Source organism: Diabrotica virgifera, chromosome 10 (assembly GCF_917563875.1).
Source record: "Diabrotica virgifera virgifera chromosome 10, PGI_DIABVI_V3a".
In the NCBI taxonomy this organism is placed as follows: Eukaryota; Metazoa; Arthropoda; class Insecta; order Coleoptera; family Chrysomelidae; genus Diabrotica; species Diabrotica virgifera.
The window spans coordinates 144,219,728-144,242,733 of NC_065452.1; the positions used below are offsets into that span (position 1 = coordinate 144,219,728).

The 23,006-nt window shown below is 32.5% G+C and overlaps 1 protein-coding gene across 1 annotated transcript in view; it reads left to right on the forward strand.

The window, feature by feature from the left end:
- The window catches only part of LOC126893217 (cytoplasmic polyadenylation element-binding protein 2), a 577,895-nt gene that overhangs the window by 209,201 nt on the left and 345,688 nt on the right, over nt 1-23,006 (forward strand). The window contains exon 2 of the mRNA XM_050663186.1: nt 4,876-4,990. Coding sequence (XP_050519143.1) covers nt 4,876-4,990 — 115 coding nt within the window. The remainder of the gene's footprint in view (nt 1-4,875; nt 4,991-23,006) is intronic.

The following is a 23,006-nucleotide window of genomic DNA, read 5'->3' on the forward strand; positions in this document are numbered from 1 at the left end:
CTTCAAAAAATTCAGACCATTACCCGTAAGCGCGCTAATGATGAATTTAAAAATCTTCTGTTACCTGTAAAGGAGATCATTTTAAACATTTTTTGCAGCTTTGCACCTAGTTGAAATCTTATTAGTAATATTTTCTGTTATTGTTCTAGTTTCGTAATATTATATTGGATAGTTCTTGATGATGTATTAAGAAATGAAAAATACGCGCCAAGATGTTTTATTTTTCTGCACAAAACGGTGCATCATATGAAAAAAAGGCAAGAAATGTTTTTTATCAAAAATTAAACGTGGAATTTAAAAATAATAATTAGAAATATCTCAGTGACGTACTATTTTTTTCTTTAAAAAAATTCAGACTATTACCCGTATGCGCGCCAAGGATGAATACAAAATTCTTAATTGTATGTTAAAAAATGCGCAATAACTACCTCCTAAAACCCACCAAATTTTATTTTCATAGTTCAACTGGTCTTAGAGCAATAAATAAATTGGCAGTTTGAAACAAAAATTTCAACACCCCGTATCTCGCAAACGAAGCATTTGCGGACATATGTTTATAGAGCAAACCGGCATTAATTTTTCATGTAGAATTAGCCGTTAAAATTTTTCATACTTATTTACTAACACCCTGTATAAGCAGAAAATGTCGCAAAAATAAGCAAAGTTTTTATGAAATAAGCAATGTTCAAGAAGAAAACCTGTAAGTAAAAATGGATATAATGATATAAAAATTAATAAAGGGCATTAACATTAAATTACATTTATTTTTAATTATCGTCTTATTAACAATACATAAAAAATTACAAAACTGTTAAGCTATAATATAATAAAAAAAATCGAAAAATAATTAACATATTAATATATTTTTTATTCATGGCCATTAGCGTAAAAACAATTAACAGTAATATAGTTTTCTAAATTTTCTTGTAAAAAGCTATGTCTTCTATCTTTATATTTATACGTAGAAAAAGTTCTTTCAACAAATGTACCGATACTGAATGATATTTTACAACAATATAATAAATTTGGGCTGTCTGCAGACAAATAATAGTTTATTACATGGGCACGTATAACGATGGGTTCTCCCGTTTATCTCCTACGCCTAAGCGATTAAAATTCTTATGGTTTATTGAATTATTAGAGTTTTATACGTTTTATACTTCATAGAATTTTGCTTAAGACAAGAAGTAATACATGAAATTTAACTACAGTTTATCATAAGAAGTAAAATAAACAAAGATAAGCAGCATATATTTAAAATAAGCATTTTTACTAAAAATCCTAATTATAAGCAAAAAAGGCAGAAAAAGCAAAATGCTTATAATCCGGACTTTCTTTAAAACCAATATGTTTTGCTGTACAAACTTATGGAGCAGAGACTTTAACACTGACGCAAAAATCCGCAAATAAACTCAGAGTTACACAACGAGCCATGGAACGTGCAATGCTGAACGTGAGCCTTCGAGACCACATAACAAACCAATAAATCAGGTAAAGATGAGGAGTTCAAGACGCCATCGATAGAGATACGACGCTTAAGTGGAATTGGGCAGGGCCAGTGGCGTACTGAGCAAGGTACCGCGGGTTCCGCGGAACCAGGGCCCGGGCCCCGCAGGCGCCCGCTTTAATGCGCTTTTTGCTTCTTTTGTTTCTAATTTTATGGGGACATTTTGAACTACAAAAGTACACACATAGGAAATGTAACTGCTTAATAGATTTTAATTTTTGTGTAGGTACTTATAATAAATAAAAACGAAGAATACCTATTCACAAAAAAAGTCATAAAAAAGATTTTTCGGGATTCTTCTATATTTTGAATTATATAATTAATAAGGTATTACCAAAGTAGAAACTAAAATACTTAATTACTAATTTATTAATCATATTTCGTCACCATTTTGATATTTAGTTGTATGTAATAGTTATTTCATCAGTGCTAAAAAAGACTTTGAAAAGTCCTGATAAACATTTTCATTTTTGACTTATACTGTTAATACATAGCACTCTAGATTTATTGAAATACAGGGAACCCTGTTTTAAGGTTCCTTACACGTTTTACCTGCTTTCCAAAGCTCATGTTTCAACATTTGTAAAGACTAACCGACAGGGCCTGCCTACACGTGATAAACTCAACCACTTGTATATTAGCAAGATTCATGAATAAGATGTAGGTAAACTACAAAGTTGTAAATATGCATTGCAAGTTTTATACGGCCATAAAAATAATCCCAATACAATAGGCTCGATACTCGTGTTTATTGAACCTTCATCATTCAGCCTGTACTTTTATAGAGGTAGATAATTCTTAAAAATTAAAATTAAATTCTAAATATAGACAATAGTCGTAAGGATAACAAGACCTATAGACACTAATTTCTTTTTAAGAAAATCTCGTCGTTTTATAAAATATATCAATCCCACCGTTATCCAGGGGTTTTTTTGATATATTTTTTAAGCGTTTTATCTCCCTAGAGGTTTCTATGTAATTATTTAACTTATTTATACCTAAATGTATCATATTATGCAATTTCAGAATCTATTTTGTTGATATACATTTTATTCCAATGTTCATTTTTTAAAAGCTGTGTTAGTTTTCCGATATTAATGAGGTTTTTAATCATAAGGTTTTTAATTATGACTGGAATTTTGGATGTAGAAAATTTTTGAGTTTCATTATTTATAAAAACGGTTGGCGTAAAGTGATCGATCATATGAGTATGAAAAACGACAGGATAAATATTAATGTACTGTTTTAATAGTCTATTGTTTTTTTTAACAAGTTGCTAACACCAAAAGTAAGTAAATTTCGATCAAAATAATGTTTCTGTTGGTTGGTAAAAAAGTCATGAAAACCACTTTCTAATTAGCATCCGAAATGATATTACCACTTCACAAATTACTTTACGTATTGTTTATAAGATATGTAAGATTCGTTCGTTCAAAGTGCCTATTTTTGAAAAGGCTGAAGTCAAATAGGCTTAAACGAGTCACTAATCAGGAGTGTATGCAAAATTTGAACAGACATATCTTATAACCAATTTTTGTCTTCAGCAAAACAAAAAGTCCAAAATATTCACAATAGCAAGACCTATATTTTTTTATACTAATTAAGATCTTTGGTATCACCAATAATTAATAAAGTTATTTTTAAAAAACAAAATTTTTTCACAATTATCAATTTTTTTTTCATTTAAAACCAAATTGTTTTCAAAAATGAGCACTTTGAAGCGGTAAAACTTACAGATTGATCATATAAGCAATAGGTACATAAGTCAAGTAACTTGTGAAGCGGTAACGATTAATTTCATTTGAAATGCTAATTAGGGGGTGATTTTTACGATTTGTTTACCAAAAAAAGTGTCCAACTTTATTTTGAGCGTTACATAGTTAATATTGATGCTAGAAACTAAAAAATGACAAAAATATCGCACATCTAGTTCAATAGTGCCACAAGTGCAAAAGACAATATTCTCGAGAAATGAGCAAAACGTTCTGTAGCAAACGCGTTATGCCCTGTAAATAATTTATTTTGAGAATGACTGGCTTCAAAATTACAATTTAGGTAGCAAATTATACAGTTATTCGCTGGATCTTATTATATTTTATTAAAATTGTGAAGAAAGTCATTTATAAAACGATACCTAGGAGATACGGCAGCAATATAATGAAAAAATCAATTGATTTTTGCAGTTGTGGCCGTATTGAACGTATTGAATAATTACATCGGTTGAATTGTGGCAGTGTATATTATCGCCACATCTCCCAGTTATGGCCATATTGCATTTTCAAAACCTTCAAAAACCTTACAGTGAAATACCGAAGTAACTTACTTTATACTTATCCAAAACAATATTTTAGTTCAGGCTATATTGCATAAGATGGGGCATTATATAGGCAATATTTTACAGCCTTAACACAAAATTCGAATTATTTGCAGTTGTGGCACAATTGAACTAGGTGTGCGATATATTAAAAAAGTTGTGATGACTTTTTCTCGAAAATTGATTCAATTTTAGTTATTTCATGTTGAAATATTCGATTTGGAATTTCACGAATAAGAACCTATATTTCATGACCTACTGGGTTTAAAGACTTTGTATATATACCATATTTTTCACTTTTTTTAAAAGCTATATTTTTACTAAGAATATTTTTTTCGATAACATGATTACTTTTTGAGCAGTGGACGCGATTGGTTGATTGATGACGATGATGATAAATTTTGGCAGTTTTAAAATAACGTTACGTATTTTTTCACAATTTAACAGTAAAACTCATATAGCGATACGCTTTAATTACTATTTTTGCTAATTTTATTTTTTAATAACTTTTCTCTCAACGGTCATATAAATTTACATTTAATATACAAACCAGATGCTAACACGTTTTACGAAACCAAATCTATTTTTAACCATAATAATATGTTTTTGGTGTGTTCAGTTTAACAAACTGAATTCCCCATAAATTAATTACCTTATCAGACCTTATGTCAACTTCTTAAAATACAAAAAGGTTCTCAACTTTTAAAACGCAGATGTTAGTAATTTATTGCCTCTCTAGTCATAGTGTAACACCGCAAGCATCATGACACAATAGAGTGTTGTGGTCTGCAGTCTCTTCACAGCGGGCGAACTCAGACACACCCTCGCTAAAAATCCTTACGAGATAATAAACGAAGCACGCTTGTTTACCCAAAATAAATAAATATATTACTGTTCATTGTTTACACTTATTTTTTAATTGATTCCGTAACCTACCATTGGAACACTCATTGACATTCATTATTTTTTGTTGAGTTTGTTAATTACTAAAAATGATGTTTTTGATACATTTTGATAATTATCGTTAAGGTTAATTAACCTATTTTTGTTACAGGAGCGTTGTGGTGTAGTTAGTGCGAATGGTAGTAGCCCGTTAGAAAATATGCGAGGACTAGAACATTATTTGAATGATATTATGAGTCCACAAAGTAACACGACTGATATGAAAGGTAAGTTGATACACTTATTAATGTTTATACACTCACAGATAAGAATATTGCATTTTTATTTTATTTTTTTTGTTACAGCTAATTTACAATCTACTCAGTAGTACAGTAGTATTTAGTAAATATGATGAGTGATATGTGAGTTGCGATATGTGAGTGATGAGTTGTCTGTCACCTCTTATAACATAATGACCTAATTAATTAACCCACTTACCACCTGTGGGAGTCATATGTTGCCCTAAAGCCGCATCCATAGGAATTTTATCCATCCTTTGGATTTTAGGATGTTTATATTTCTATAAGACTTTTAGTCTATTTGTAAAAGGTTTCAACCTTTGTATTTTTGGGTTGCTCACCATGTGCTTGTACACTGATGATGCTCTTGTTACAGAGCGAAAACGTTTTGTTTCGATGTTTGTAGCCCTAAAGGGGCTTTTTAAATTAATATACCTTTTACCAGGACAAAATTTTTTTATTAAATTTTACTTGATATGTGACTTGTAGTGAGTACCGTCCATTAACGGTTCTCCAAGCCTTCGCCTAAACCCCAAGGTTTTCGGACAGGTTCTGTTTAGACGTCTAGTAGGTAGTGGTGGTTGGTATAATTCTCTTACGATTTGGCAATCATTTGTAGAATTTCTTTGGCTCTGTTTGCCTGAAGGTCAATGACTTCTCTTATGAATGGAATACCAAGATCGTTGTGTATTGTATGGTTGGAAACGTACCACGAAGCACTGGCTATTGTTCGAAGGGTTTTCGACTGAAAAGATTGTAGAATCTTGATGTTGGAAGGTTTACCGCAACCCTAGAGTTCAATTCCATAAGAACAAATAGGTTTAAGAATGATCTTGTAAATCAGTATTTTATTCTCGAGTGAGAGTTGCGACTCGTTTCCAAGTAGCCAGTACATTTGTCTAACTTTTATGTTTAGTTGTGTCCATTTGGCTTTCTTCTTCCTTTAGTGCCTATTCGTTTCGAATATTGGCGATCATTCTAGCTATAATTATTTTATTAACTGATGTTTTAAATAGATTAGTTGTTGTTGTGGAGAACCATTTCCTCAGGTTCTTAACCATGATATTCTTCCTCTCCCAATTCCTCGCTTTCAGAATACTTTACCTTGAAGAATTACCTTCAGTAATCTGTATTTAGTGTCGTTTCTCATTATGTGTCCGAGATATTCTAACTTTCTAAAAGATGAAGTTTTAGATCCTAATAGCATTATTAATAATATTTAGAAAATATTAAAATATTACTAAAAGATTTTTAAATCGAAAACTTATTGGTCCATTTCCTTGGTAACACCTCCAAGGCTTCTAAAATTTGCAAGCCAAATGGATGCTGAAGCGAAGAAGACAAGAGGGAATTCAAAAAACTTACAATTCACGATCCCGTCTGTTCAGCTGGTAAATTCCAACAGAAAATGGACCTAGTTACTCGAAGGAGTAAAGACCAATATAAAAATAAAATAAAAATTTTATTTTTTTTTAAATCAGTTGCAATGCGAAGGCAAAACAATCTTACTTTTCAATTAGAATACGGAGCGCAGTCCAGTCCCTTGAATCGCGATTTTCGGCTCTTATTGGAGCCTCATCGGAAAGAACGTAGGCTTGTCCTCAATGTAGGCTCAATGGAGGACAAGCCTACGTTCTTTCCGATGAGGCTCCAATAAGAGCCGAAAATCGCGATTCAATGGACTGGACTGCGCTCCGTATTCTAATTGAAAAGTAAGATTGTTTTGCCTTCGCATTGCAACTGAATTAAAAAAAAAATAAAATTTTTATTTTATTTTTTCTAACTTTCTCCTTTTAATGGTATACATCACCTCTCTTTCTTTGCCCACTCTTCGTAATACGGTCTCGTTGGTTATCTTGTCCGTCCTGGATTCGCCTGTATAGGCACATCTCGAAGGCTTCAAGTTTTTTCTCCATTGCTTCAGTGAGTGTCCAGGATTCAACTCCGTAATACAATATTGAGAAGATATAACATCGCAGGAGCCTTATTTTTATCTCCAGATTAAGATTGTGGCTTTTAAAGAGTTTGGCCATGTTATTGAATGCACTCCTAGCCTTCTCTATTCTACATTTTATTTCATGTGAGTGATCCCATTGTTCGTTTACTATTGTTCCAAGATAGTTATACCGTTTTACTCGGTCCACTGGTGTATTATTGATAAGTAGTTGGACTTCTCTAATTTTATTTTTGCTGATGATCATAAATTTAGTTTTTGATATATTTACTTATATACCTATATATACAGGGTGGTTCATCTTATTCGCCTCGGTCTCTGTACGGAAAACCACTTGATATTTTAAAAAAATTTCTTCACAGAAATATACAGGGTCTTTAATACTACAACCTAAAAATAATGTGAATTATACAGGGTGTTCCAAAAAAGAGTGGTATATCAAAGTTATATTTTTTCTTATGGAATGCCCTATATCTGATGACATTATTGAATTGACCTTAAAAAATAAGCTATACTTTCATAAGGGTTCCCTATACCTAAATACAGGGTGTTTTGATTTATTTCGATTTTTATAAAAATGTAAGGGTTTAGAAAAAAATAAATATCTACGAATCTAAGAAGCAGTAACAAATTCTTTATTGGCTCTTAATAATAGACAATTTAGCATACTTAAACAGATGCTTATTGCAACAAAATTTCTTACAGGGTGGTCAAAATATGAGATTATTCTATTAACAAATTCAAGCTGTAATAACTTACTTATTTTAAATGGAACACCCTGTATCTTACTAGTCTGTCGCGTAGAAAATTTACTTAGCTTTCAATTTGTATTAGGGTTTCCTATACCTATCTTTTTACAGGGTGGTCAAAATATTAGATTGTTCTATTAACAAATTCAAGCTGTAATAACTTAGGTACTTATTTTAAATGGAACACCCTGTATCTTACTAGTCTATCGAGTAGGAAATTTTCTTAGCTTTCAATTCTTATTAGGGTTTCCTATACCTATCTAGCTTAATTTTTTAAATATTTAAAGATTTCCTAATTTGTAAGCTTTAAAAATTAGAATTAAGTACCTATGTCGTGGTTATGTACAACACATCACCAACACCGGCATTATACTTAAATATCTTAGTCAAGATAGTTTCATTAATAAAATTCACATTTTTATCATTTAATCACACAGAGTGTTCTTATTTTAAATGACATACTCGATATTCTATTCTTTATAATGGAAGATATTTAAAATCTCTTCAATTCCATGTTAACATTCTCAATACACATGTTATTCTGTAAATATAAATTCCCATGTTATTCTGTAAATACCCATTTTTACATATTTTTGAACAATAGGCTCGTTTTCGTCAAAGTAGCTATTGCATTTAATTGTTTGTAATTGCGATTTAAAGATTCAAACAAAAAGTGGCGTTCTTAAATTTACTTAATAACCGTTGGGTTAAGATATGGAAAATACTTATACGGAATGAAATATAATTTAAATATTTTCCAGAATATGGCATCTAATATAGGGTATGCAGTTTAAAATAAACATATTATTCAATTTCACATGTAGGCCAAAATCAACTAAAATAATACAACACTCTGTGTGATTACATGATAACAATGAAAATTTTATTATTAATGACAGTATCCTGTCTAAGTATATTGCCGGTGTTGGTGATGTGTTGTACATAAACACGACATAGGTACTTATGTAATTCTAATTTTTAAAGCTTACAAATTAGGAAATCTTTAAATATTTAAAAAATGAAGGGAGATAGGTATAGGAAACCCTAATAAGAATTGAAAGCTAAGTAAATTTTCTACTCAATAGACTAGTAAGCTACAGGGTGTTCCATTTAAAATAAGTAAGTTATTACAGCTTGAATTTGTTAATAGAACAATCTAATATTTTGACCACCCTGTAAAAGATAGGTATAGGAAACTCTAATACAAATTGATAGCTAAGCAAATTTTCTACGCGATAGACTAGTAAGATACAGGGTGTTCCATTTAAAATAAGTAAGTTATTACAGCTTGAATTTGTTAATAGAACAATCTCATATTTTGACCACCCTGTAAGAAATTTTGTTGCAATAAGCATCTGTTTAAGTATGCTAAATAGTCTATTATTAAGTTTCAAGAAAGAATTTGTTACTGCTTCTTAGATTCGTAGATATTGATTTTTTTCTAAAACCTTACATTTTTATAAAAATCGAAATAAATCAAAACACCCTGTATTTAGGTATAGGGAACCCTTATGAAAGTATAGCTTATTTTTTAAGGTCAATTCAATAATGTCATCAGATATAGGGCATTCCATAAGAAAAAATATAACTTTGATATACCACTCTTTTTTGGAACACCCTGTATAATTCACATTATTTTTAGGTTGTAGTATTAAAGGCCCTGTATATTTCTGTGAAGAAATTTTTTTAAAATATCAAGTGGTTTTCCGTACAGAGACCGAGGCGAATAAGATGAACCACCCTGTATAATGGATTTCTACGGCTGTCGCCGCCTCTCCATACCCAGCTTCCAATTTTTTCTATCGTAACACGTATCTTCATCTAATTGCCTCGAATCCATTGCGTCCTGAATATTGTCCCTCCAGCTTCTCCGTGGTCGTCCCCTTCTTCTTCTCACCGGTGGGACCCACTCTAATATTTTTCTCGGCCAGCGAGTCTCATTCATTCTTTTAACGTGCCCGAACCATGTCAGCTGTCTCTTTTCAATATCGTCCATTATAGTTTTTTCCACCTTCATACGTTCTCTAATTGTTTCATTTCTTACATGTTCTAATCTGGAAACCTGACAACTTCTCCTCAAGAAGTCCATTTCTGTACTAAGTAGCTTCTTTTTATTTCTTGCACTTATGTCCCAAACTTCTGCACCCTAGATTGTAGCGCTCTTCATTATACTTTCATATATCCTGTTCTTTGTTTCCTTCCTGATATCTTTGTCACATAAAATTGAATTGAGGGATCTAGTGATGCTTCTACCTTTATTGAATATTTACTTGAAGTCCAAATCTTTCACTTACTTCATTTACTTTGTTTATTAGTTGCTGTAAACTGTTCAAACTGTCTGCAAAAATAACGGTTTCGTTTGTATTGCGGATGTTGTTTAGCCGTTCTTCATTTAGAAGTATTTCATGTTCGCAATTTTCCAAGGCTTCACTAAATATTTCTTCCGAATATAGGTGAAAGTATACAACCTTGTCTAACGCCTCGTTGAATCTGGATCGCTTCCGTTGGTTCACCTCCAAGATTCGTTCTTATTGTGGCTGATTGGTTCCAGTATAAATTTTGTATTATACGTCGGTCTTTATCATCCATTTGGGCTTTTAGAACATCCATCATTTTTCGGTGTTGAACTGTATCAAATGCTTTTTGGTAGTCCACAAAGCAGGTGTAAAATTTGGCTTTAATATGGGTTTTTCAAGAAAGCTTGTGATCTAGATGCAGCCCTAAATATTTCACTTCAGATTTTTGTGGAATTTTTGAATTCATGTCTAATCATTATTTTATGTCTAGTAGATTGTAATATACGTAAAATATTCCATTGCAACACATTCAAGAATAAAATAATAAATTACAAAAATAGAAATTAACCAAAAAATAAAAAAATATGAAAAAACAATTTTTAAAAAACGCTTTTCTTTAGAGTGACTAAAATTAAAAATATAAAAAAATCAGCTAAAAAGCAAAAAATAAAAAAATCCAAACTCGAAGGATTATTCGAAAAAAACTGTTAGACAAATTAAATATACAAAATCTCACACATTCGTTAAAAAAATTTAAAAAATCTAAAACATTCGTGACAGAAAAGCGTGGGGCGCTTCGTTTTCATCGAATAAACGGTTTGAGGATAGATACTTTTTTACTTATCGCGCCCCACGCTTTTCTTTAACGAATGTGTTGGATTTTTTTCAATTTTTTAACGAATGTGTGAGATTTTTGTATATTTAATCTGTCTAACAGTTTTTCCCAATAATCCTTCGAGTTTGGATTTCTTTATTTTTTGCTTTTTAGTTGATTTTTGATAATATTTTTAATTTTAGTCACTCGTAACTAAAGAAAAGCGTTTCTTAAAAAAAATTTTCATATTTTTTTATTTTTTACTTTTTAGTCTTACATTTTTCAAACATTAAAATATATCGTCATGTTTAAAAAAAAAAGGATGTATAAGATAGACAGAGTTTTTGCATTTATTTCAACATTTGATACATACATTGTACATTTTCTGTAATTTCTTCTGAAATTTCTTAAATCAAACTCATTATTTACACCTCTTACAATTTTCGCAGTCTTTCCATCTCTTCTAATGCTTTACTATTGCAAGGTATAGACCCTGTTAATTTCTCGCGAATTACGAATTCTAATGTTAATTGTAGCACCGGTGGTTTTTCTAAGACTACGTTAACCTTCCGATGACCAACCTTTTTTTGTTACACGGATGACCAAGGGGGGGGGGGAAATGACCCCAGGTCAAAAATGTCAAAAATGACAATTAACAAAAAAACGAAGTTTTTTTTATGGAATCGACTTTATGTCATTCAGCCAGTCACAACATGAGTATTAGTGTCATGTGTAGTGTGTATGTTGAGTAAGTGTCTTGTTACTTTGCAAAGTCGACGTCATTAGCGTAAAACTACTTGGAATTACACATAATAGACGGTATTTTACTAAACATCAACTTCAGAATATATTTTTTATTCGTAAAATATAGGGAATTTTTTTTATTGTAAAATATGAGAATACCTAGAATGATATTAAAGAAATAATGAGTTAAAAATTGAAAATACTTTTGAATTTATTAAAGAAAAACATACGCTGGGGTCACAATTTCCCCCGCTTGATCATCCGAAGGTTAAAAACACGAATTTTTTTAATTCGAGTTTTGGTTGAAGTTTTGTTTTAGTATCGTATTGAAATTTGACACGAATAAACGCCGATGTTTATATAAACAAAGATATGAGCGTTCAAAATCGCCGCCGCTTAGGATGTTTATAAACATGATGTACAAACATGAAAAGTAGTCGGAATCGGCAAAAAGTTTGAAACTTTATTGTTTATTTATGAAGCATAACGTAAACAAGTAACGTAAAAACTAAAATTATGCATAGTTCATATAATTATCTACAATCTGTAAAAGTTTCAAGTTTCTACATTGTAAAAAGCAAGAGAATTTAAGCATTTTCCATTAAAATCGGTTTTTTTAATGTAAACTAAATTTATAAATTTAGTTAGTCTGTAAATTTTCATTCATTTGCATTGAAGAAAAGGCAGTCAAATTAACGTCTAAAGATTTGACCCAAAAGATTGAACTAAAGAAAAGCGTTTAATAATGATTGAAGATCAAATATGCAATATTTTTGTCTATGAGTATACATAAATACCAGTGGTGTCATATGGCAAAATTAGCAGTGACGGAACGCACTGCTAATTTTTGTTTACAAAACCTAAATTCTCTATTTATTTTTTTTCTTAACCAGTGCCGGAACGGCGTTCCCGCACCATGACACCGCTGATCAATACAAAAACATAATAACCAATTGGAAATATCCAACTTGTGATATGTTATATCACTGAGGATAAAATGACACAAACGTAGCGGGAAATAAATTAATCTATACAGAAATTTTTTTATCTAATTTCAAACAATTATTATCTTAGTAATATTTATTATTATTATAATTATCCTAGTATTAAACATATTATTATATACCCTAAGCAGCAAAATTAACGCACCACCTTAAAGATGTTTTCTTCCCTAAAATTCTAAAACTATTTAGAATTTATTTTCAAAGAAACTTTATACCTATGAAGATGCATGCATTAAAATCAACGTAATTAATGTCAACAATCTCAGATACGCAGACGACACAGTACTTATTGCATCCAATGAAGAAGACTTGCAACGACTTATAAACAGGGTAACCGAAGCATGTGATGTGATGCATATGGACTAAAACTTGATATGTACTTCTAAGACAAAACTTATGGTTGTCAGCAAATCGGAGTTACAACCAATGAACACCAGAGCGTATGGAATAACGTTAGACAGAGTCCACAATATTACCTATTTGGCCGCCAACGTTAACGATAACTGGGATGTAAATAAAGAAATAAGAATACGGATTGAAAAATCCAGAGTCGCCTTCTATAGATTAAAAGAAAAGGGCCTAGCCGGGTAAGATGATGAAAACTGCCCCCAACTCGATTCGAATTCCATATAGGTCACCGTTTTATAGTGAAACGCACTTTCTGAAATTTTTAGTCCCCTAGATGGTCATGTGACCCACCTAGAGCCTAATTAGGCTTTTTATGTTTTCATTTTTTATCTCAGCCGCATCGAGAACCAGCGAAAAACTTTAAATAAAAAAGTTGTAAACTTTAAAAAGTTCTGTCTGAAATTTTTTTTTAATTTTTGGCGGGAAATTTAAATTTTAAAACGATTTTAATATTTTAAATAAGTATAAAATAATAATTAAGACATTAGTTTTCACGAAAAAAAATATATAACGTGTATTTTTGCATAATATTTCACCATGAATTTTTACAAATTTTTAAAATTGGTGAAACGCACCTTTAAAAGTAAAAAACCGCATTTTTTCGGTTTTTTTTTTCGTTTTTTGATACAATTTTCTTAAATATTTTTCAAAAAAGGTAACACCGTCACTAGAATAGGTAAAAAACTAAAAAATAATTGGGGTTTGCTTAATAAAATTTTTTTGTAACGCCATCCATTTTCAAGGTACAGGGCGTTGAAGAAAACAAAATTTTACACATTTTGTACGATTTTGCCGAAACTACTGGCAACATTGTAATAAAACTTGGCGGGTTTTAAGAGGTAGTTATTGTGCATATTTTGACATACAATTAAGGATTTGATAATTATCATTGGCGCGCATAGGGGTAATGGTCTGAACTTTTCAAAGAAAAAAAGATAGTACGCCACTGACATATTTCAAATTAACAATCATGTTTGAATTCCTCGTTCAGTTTTCGATAAAAAAACTATCTTTTCATTTTTTCATACGACGCGCCGTTTTGCTGCAAAAATAAAATATCTTAACGCTTTCAAAGTATTCGAATTAGTTTTTATGATGGATGTACGAGTTTCTGTAGACGTAGAAACTACTATAAGTTCGAATACTTTGTAATGGTTAAGATATTGTATTTTTTGAATAAAAATGGCGCGTCGTATGAAAAAATAGGAAGATAGATTTTTTGTCACAAATTGAACGAGGTATTCAAAAACGATTGTTTATTTGAAATATGTCAGTGGAGTACTATCCTTTTTCTTTAAAAAGTTCAGACCATTACCCCTATGCGCGCCAATGATAAATATAAAATTCTTATTGTATGCAAAAAATGCACAACAACTACATCTTAAACTCGCCAAATTTTATTACAATGTTGCCAGTAGTTTCGGCAAAATCGTAAAAAATGTGTAAAATTTTGTTTTTTTTAACGCCCTGTATCTTGAAAATGGATGGCATTACAAAAAATTTTTATTAAGCAAACCCCAATTATTTTTTAATTTTTTACCTGTTCTAGTGACGGTGTTACCTTTTTTGAAAAACATGTATAAAATTGTATCAAAAAACGAAAAAAAATACCGAACAAATGCGGTTTTTTATTTTTAAAGGTGCGTTTCACCAATTTTAAAAATTAGAAAAAATTCAGGGTGAAATATTATGCAAAAATACACCTTATATATTTTTTTCGTGAAAACGAATGTCTGAGTTATTTTTTTATACTCATTTAAAATTTTAAACTGGTTCTAAAATTTAAATTTCCCGCTAAAAATAAAAAAAAATTTCGGACAGAACTTTTTAAAGCTTACAACTTTTTTATTTAAAGTTTTTTGCTAGTTCTCGATGCGGCTGAGATAAAAAATAAAAACATAAAAAGCCTAATTAGGCTCTAGGTGGGTCACATGACCACCTAGGGGGCTTAAAATTTCAGAAAGTTAGTTTCACTATATATGGTAAACGGTGACCCATATGGAATTCCAATCGAGTTGGGGGCAGTTTTCATCATCTTACCCGGCTAGGCCCTTTTAATTAATAGATATATTGCGTTAAACCTTAAAATCAGATTAATACGTGCTACATATTCTACAATTTTACACATTGCTGTATGGCATGAAGAGCTGGATCCTTACAGAGACACTAACGAAAAAATCGGAGGCCTCTGGATGTGGATCTATCGACGAGTATTGCGGATAAGTTGGAGAGGCCCAGGCCGAAGAAGAACAACCTGTTCCGAAACAGTGGCGGCTCGTCAGAGTAGGCAACGGGGGCTTAGCGTCCCCATAATTGTTTTACACATTTTATGTCATCTCTGGGACATAATATTTCTATAATTAATTATTGATGAAATGTCACTGTTTTGTTTATTTTGAATCACGAGAAACAACAAGCGGTCGTACTAATACAAAGTGTAAATTATTGCAGACTTGTAACTAACGCATCTGGAACGCATCTGTATGCCCACCTATACGCTGTGAGCAACCCTTCATATCCCTACCAAGGGAGGCAGAAACCAGACTCGACTCCGTTGTGTTATAAGTTACGACAAACTTCTCGAAACCAGCAATATAGTTTCCTATGCGTACAATAATACTCGATAGAGAAACGTAATATTATATCGCTTCACGTCATATTACCCAGAAATATAAGGCAAGGGAGGCTAAACCAGAATTAGGCTCACTTGTGTTTTTACTTATATTTTATAAGGAAGTTAATAGTCAGAGTATTTCTTGGTGTGATTTTATCATTTTATTTTTTTTAATGGTACTAACTTGGTACTAAGTTCGTCATATATTTTGTACTTTTTTTCGAACTTAGTACCGAGTAAACACCTTGAAATACAAAATGAACAAATAGAACTGGTAGACAAATATATATATCTAGGTCACGAAATTAAGATAGGTAAGGACAATCAAACAACCGAAGTATCCAGAAGAATAATACAAGGATGGGCAGCATACGGAGCTCTTAGGAACGTTTTTAAGAGTGACATTCCAACTAATATGAAGAAAAAAGTTTTCGACCAATGCGTGCTACTGGTGATGACCTATGGTGCAGAAACATTATCGCTCACAAAGAAAAACGCACAAAAGCTAAGAGTAGCGCAGAGAAGAATGGAGCGATCAATGATAGGGGCCACTCTGCGAGACAGGATTAGAAACGAAGATATACGAGCTAAGACCAAAGTCATAGACGTCATTGAAAGAAGCTGTAACTTAAAATGGAAATGGGCTGGACACGTTGCCAGAATGAAGGACGGAAGATGGACTCGTAAACTAGTTGAATGGAGACCAAGAGCCGATAAACGTAGCAGAGGAAGACCACCAACACGATGGCAAGATGACTTACGAAGGACAACAAAAAACTGGGTACAGCAAGCACAAGATAGAACACTTTGGAGACAAACAGAGGAGGCCTATGTCCAGCAGTGGATTGAGAGAGGCTGATGATGTTTTTTTTTAATTAGTGTTTGGTGAATTTTTGTATTTCATATATTTTTATTTGTGTTGTTATTCGCTTGGTAAGGTTATTTTTACAATTTATGTACCGTTGCTTGTTTATATAAAATGGATAAGTTAAACGACATCAAAATATCTAAAGATATAATTGACTGGCTGCTCAGGAATAATTTTAATACTTTAAGTATATATAATAAAGCTTATATTATTAAAACCTTAGGAGGACCGCAACCAAATTTAATTATTATTAAATCCTCAGGTAATCGTCAAAAACCTGCCTTTAATATTAATTGGTATAATAAATGGGACTGGTTAACCGGGTCTATTAAGAGGGAAAACGTTTTTTGGTATCATTGTATCTTATTTTCAACACAAACCGAACATACAACGTGGTCTAAAATAGGATATTCAGATCTAAAAAATTTACCTCGTTCAACTGAAAGACATTCCAAATTTAAAGATCATATTTTCGTCGTGTAAATTAAAACTTTTTGCTAAACAAAATATAGTAACTGCTTTAGATACAGCTCAAAAAGAGGCCATAATTACTTACAATAATCGCAGGTTTTGGAGAATAGGATGAATTTAAAAAGGCTTATCGATATAACAATATATTTGGCTTTGCAAGAATTAGCTTTTCGCGGACACGATGAAAGTGATGATTCCATTAATCGCGGCAATTACAAGGAACTTCTATCGTTGTGGGGTAAATATGACTCAAAATTCGAAAAATTTCGTTAATTTTACATTTAATCCTGTTTTTATAAAGTTCTTTTAGTATCAATAATTCTAACAGTATTATTATTATTAATTACAAAAGCTATTCTACATCTCAGTTATCAATGCAAGCATGCGGTAAGAGGGATGGTCCCCCTAAGGTGAAATGTAAATAAAAATGGTCAAAAACAAATGGAGCCTTAAATTACATTTTTTGATGCATTTTTTTGCTAGTGCAAATTTGTCTTGATTTTTTATAGTTAGAGCCTCCCCTATTGTAAAACTCACGAGCCGCCACTGCTCCGAAATCTCCGGGAGTGGTATCAAGAGATATTCGATAATCTATTTACAGCTGCCGTAAACAGTTATTATTGCCAATGTTATCGCCAACGTTCGAAAATGGGACTGAAAGAAGAAGAAGTATAGTATACTCACCTCAAAAATTTGCAGGAAGATCAAAACAATACTATATCTGCAAAAGAAAATAGAATTAAAAAACAGGTTAATAAATGCATACATAAATTATAACGATATTCAGTAATTAACAAAAATTCGTTCAATTATTTATTTATTATATAAATAGAACCAAAGTTAATGAATGTTCAAAACCTTGCAAAGTTTAATCACCCACGTTAAAATCATAACTAGTAATTTTCACCTTTATTAACATTAGTTGCAAAACGCCAGCACACTCAATATACCCAATTGACCGTGTCAAACGGTTTATTAAGGAGTAGATATTTAATAACAAAATCGTATAAAGTCGTACTTTATTAAACCATTAATGAATCTTTGACAAAAATGTATGATTCAGTTTAACCAACGCAGTAATCTGTTCGGACTCTGTTTAAGATTAAGACAAGGTTTATGGCACCAAAGGTCACTAGAAGAGTAATAGAAAGGCGACATAAAATTATTTTTAGTATCTTTATAATTTATCGTTAGTGGAGCATGATGCAAATATCAAGAAAGAAATATATGCATCTTTGTAGAACTCAACTGATATGTTCATGTTTCTTAAAAACAGTAATTGAAGCCAGTCATAGTAATATTGAGTTTACAATAGAAACAGAACAAAATAAGTCCATAAACTTTCTAGATATAACAATTACCAGACTACACAATAAAAATGAGTTCTCCGTAATGTCATAAACCTACCCATACTGACACAACGATACACAATTCATCATCCCATCCTACACAACACAAATTAGCAGCCTATCATAGCATGATACATAGACTGACAGAAATTCCCATGTCGAAAAATAACTTCGAGATAGAACTGAACATCATTAAGCAAATAGCAGTAAACAATGGCTATAACGAACAAACAAATAACAAAATTTTAAACCAAAAACTCCATAAGAAAGCCCTGAAATTAGTCTATCCACCACCACAGAAAGAACTCAGTACCTTCTGATCTATCACATATACTGGCAGGATAACAACAAAAATAGCCAGATACATAAAAAAGAAAGAAATAACACCAGCTTTCAGAACTAACAACAACTTAAGTAAATATATTAAGAACAATAAGAGCCGAAAGAGAAAGCAACTACAGAGTGGTGTTTACAAACTAACTTGTGGTGACTGTCCGAAAACTTACATCGATCAAACTGGCAGAAACTTTGACAAACGGATAGCAGAACACAAAAGACTTTTAACAATAGAAAAACAGACACTTCTACATACGCACTTCACCTTCTAGATCATAATCATTCTTCTAATGAAGAGTTTCAAATTTTGGATATTCAAAATAAAGGCCTTAAGCTATCTTTATTAGAATCTATGGAAATTAATAAATTGAAAAATACAGATATAATTCTGAATGACCAACTCGAGACAAACAGCTCCCCACTCCTCAACCTCTTCAGTTAAAGACTTTAAAAAGGCAAACACATAGTAAACTAAATCACTTGAGAAAGGCAATCTGCCGAAACAGCTGTAGTCACATAATTATAATAAATTTTGTGGAAGTATAGAAAACAAACGTTTTCAGTGTTTTATTGTTAGTAATTGAAGCATTTGTGTTATCCAGGGATCTGTTTTTGTATGGATCTCATTTTTTTGTATGGAACGGACGCCTGGACGAGCAACATAACTCTAGAGTGGGAGTATTTCGCGTCAAACGCAATTAGAGACTGCAATTAGAGACGCATCGAACGAAGAACAAATGATCAAACAGATGACCGAAATAGTTCAAAATGTAAAGGATAGACACAAATGTAAAGGCAGATAAATTAACCAAAAAGAAATCATGGATGACAGATGAGATCCTGAAACTAATGGACGAAAGAAGAAATGCCAAAAATGACCCCGACACATACAAAACAATCAATATATCAATAAGAAGGAAAATTAGAGAAGCGAAAGAAAAAGAAGCAATGGAGAGATGGCAAGAAATTGAGATTCTACAATCAAAGTACGATAGTCACAATGTACATAGGAAAGTTAAAGAACTCACAGGTGGACCAAGGTGGAGAGGAAATCTAACTGATTCTGACGGAAATATCATCTTAGATAAACATAGTAAAATTAGAACGTGGAAAGAATATCTAGAAAAACTATTTGAAGACCAAAGAGATAACACCTTTGAGCTAGAAGAAGAGATAAATGATGGACCAAGTATATTACAGCAGGAAGTTTATTCTGAGGTAAAACAGATAAAGGATAACAAAGCAGCAGGTCCCGATAATATACAAGCAGAACTACTCAAACTGATGGACAACGAATCAATAGCAATAATCACAAAGATATTCAACAACATATACAACTCTGGACAAATACCAACAGAATGACTGAAGTCTGAGTTTATCCAGGCACTTCCAGAAAAACCAGGAGCCAAAAAGTGCAGAATATCGTACGATAAGCCTGATGAGTCATCTCCTAAAATTGTTCCTAAAGGTAATCCATACGAGAATTTACAAGCTTTGTGAAAGTCAAATTTCGCCCAACCAGTTCGGGTTCATAAATGCCGTTGGTACGAGAGGGGCTTTGTTTTCAATACAAGTCTTATTCCAGAGATGCAGAGACGTAAATTGCGACGTATACGCACGTCTGGTTGATTACGAGAAGGCGTTTGATCGAGTACAATACGCCAAGATGATGCAAATACTAAAAGAAGCAGGAATTAACAACCAAGATCTGAAAATAATTAGAAACTTTTACTGGAATCAGACTGCAAACTTCATAGTTGACGGTGAACTCACCGAATATGTCAAAATCATGCGTGGAGTGAGGCAAGGCTGCATTTTGTCCCCCCTAATTTTCAATCTTTACTCTGAAAGAATATGTATCGAAGCTTTACACGAAACTGAAAAAGGTATTCTACTAAACGGGTACCGGCTAAATAATATCAGGTATGCAGATGACACCATAGTATTTGCGGACAACCTAGAAGTCCTCACGGACAAAATCACGTATTACAGTCAACAATATGGACTCCATATAAACGTAAAGAAAACAAAGCTTATGATCTTCAGCAAGAAAAAGATAACAGAAGGTCAACTCTATATCAACCAAACCCTGTAGAAAGAGTAAGGCACTACAACTATCTCGGCACCATAATAAGTGAAGAATGGACCAACAACCAAGAAATAAGAGCGCGCATCGAAAAAGCTAGATCAATCTTCAACCGTATGGGGGCGTTTTTCAAGAGCCACAACCTTTCTCTTGGTATAAAAGTAAGAATGCTGAGATGTTACGTCTTCTCTGTCCTTTTTTATGGTGTTGAATCATGGACCTTGAACGAGGATATGTGCCGAAAATTGGAAGCATTTGAGATGTATCTATATCGGAGAATTCTTAAAATCCCATGGACTGATCGGGTCACAAATGAGGAGGTTCTTAGAAGAATGGGGAAAAACCGAGAAGTACTAACCACCATCAAATCTCGAAGGTTGGAATACTTTGGACACATTATGCGAAATGAATCCAGATATGCCCTCCTACAAGCCATCCTGCAAGGAAAAATATTTGGAAAGCGAGGTCCAGGAAGAAGAAGAACATCCTGGTTAAAGAACCTCAGAACCTGGTTCAACACAACATCTGTGCAGCTTTTCCGCGTTGCTGCAGATAAAGTGAAGATTGCCATGATGATCGCCAACATTCGTCACGGATAGGCACATCAAGAAGAAGATTCTAAGTCACATCCCAGCGCCGAAACTATGAAGAAGCCATTCTCTTCTCAGAAAAAATATATACATCCAGGCTAACTATCAACTTCCCATTCACCATGACAAGCTTGATATCGAAATGAGTAGACTGCGCTCCAGATATCCTCCACCTCCTTACATCAAGAACATTTTAGCCTCACCAACGCCTGAAGAAGACGATGGGAGAGCGATTCACCACAAGAAGTACACCAAATGGCCTGTATTGATTAGAAACCTCCAGGCTTTGAACTGCTCGCAGTACATGGACAACGCTGAACAGACTAAGACAAGCAGTGGTAGATGTGTTGACAGCTTGCATAGATGAGGCTCTTAGATTTGCCCCTTACTCCTGAGTAAGTTGTGGTACGCTACGACAGACTGTTTGTCACACTGTTGAAGAATGCCATGTGCCATGTGTACGACCAGCGAAAGACAGACTATTACAGGCAGTGTTTTTGAGAGACCAGACGGTAGAAGATCAGTAGATCGTCCCAGAAAAAGATGGAAGGATGATGTTGAAGCCGATTTATCTAGAATTGGGATACAACAATGGGAAATAGAAGCGCAAAATAGTAGAAGATAGAGGACCATACTGGATGTGGACAAGATTCACCCCAAGTTGTAAAGGCAGTCAAAAAGAAGAAGAAGAAGACACATAACGTAATACACATAGTTTCAAAAGTTATGCATCACCCCTCGTATTCACGACGTTTACACTTTTATAAAGCCGTATCTTAATCACATATTTAATGGGCCTTTTTTATAAAAAATATACCATTTTTGGTTTTTTATTTAATTTGAATACCCATTTAATTGACCTGGTTTTGCCAAAGTGTAAACATTTGAAAAATTTATTCTGGTGAAATTTTCGAAAACGTGATTAAAATTGAATCGTACTTTAATTTCTGAGTTGGACCGTCTAAGAATTATCGATTTAGTTGAAGAAGGCCATTCACAGCGGTTCGTGGATAGAGTTGCACAAGTTTGACTTGAATGTTTGAACTTGACTTGAGTTTGACTTAATTTCAAGTTAAGAAATTAAGTCAAACTCAAGTCAATCCTTCTGACAAATAATTCAAGTCAAGTCAAACTGGTCAATCGTATAGGTTTGAAAATTCAAAATGTTTGTCAAACTAGTTTGAAAGAGTTTGAAAAATAATTTATTTAGTAGATACACTTTTTTGTCGAGATAGATATGTTAGTTAATACAATGAGTACCATATAAAAATAACTTGATACAAGAAGCGATTATAGTCATAATAGGGTCGTAAATTTCTTGCAAATGATTCTTGTACGCTTAGAATTGCTTGCTGGCAAGTGTCATTTTATCGATGTCACTTTTCTATATTTTTATTTGAGTGTTACCAGTATAGAACAACGACTACAGAGAAGCGACACGAACATACTAAAACGTGTAACGTTTTTGTAGACGCATGAGCGAATCTGATTGGTTTAATGTCACCAACACATGCTAATTTTGTCCCTCTGGTTGTTTTACGATAGTCCGTAGGCGTGTGTGGTAAATAAAAAAAAAAAGACCAAAATCCTTTATAAAAGGTATATTTGTTAAAATCTCTAAAAAGGACTACATCACAGAACTAGTTTTCGATCGGATCACCGATCTTCACCAGTGCTTACGTGATCTAACATGCTAACCACCAAAATACAAAAATATATG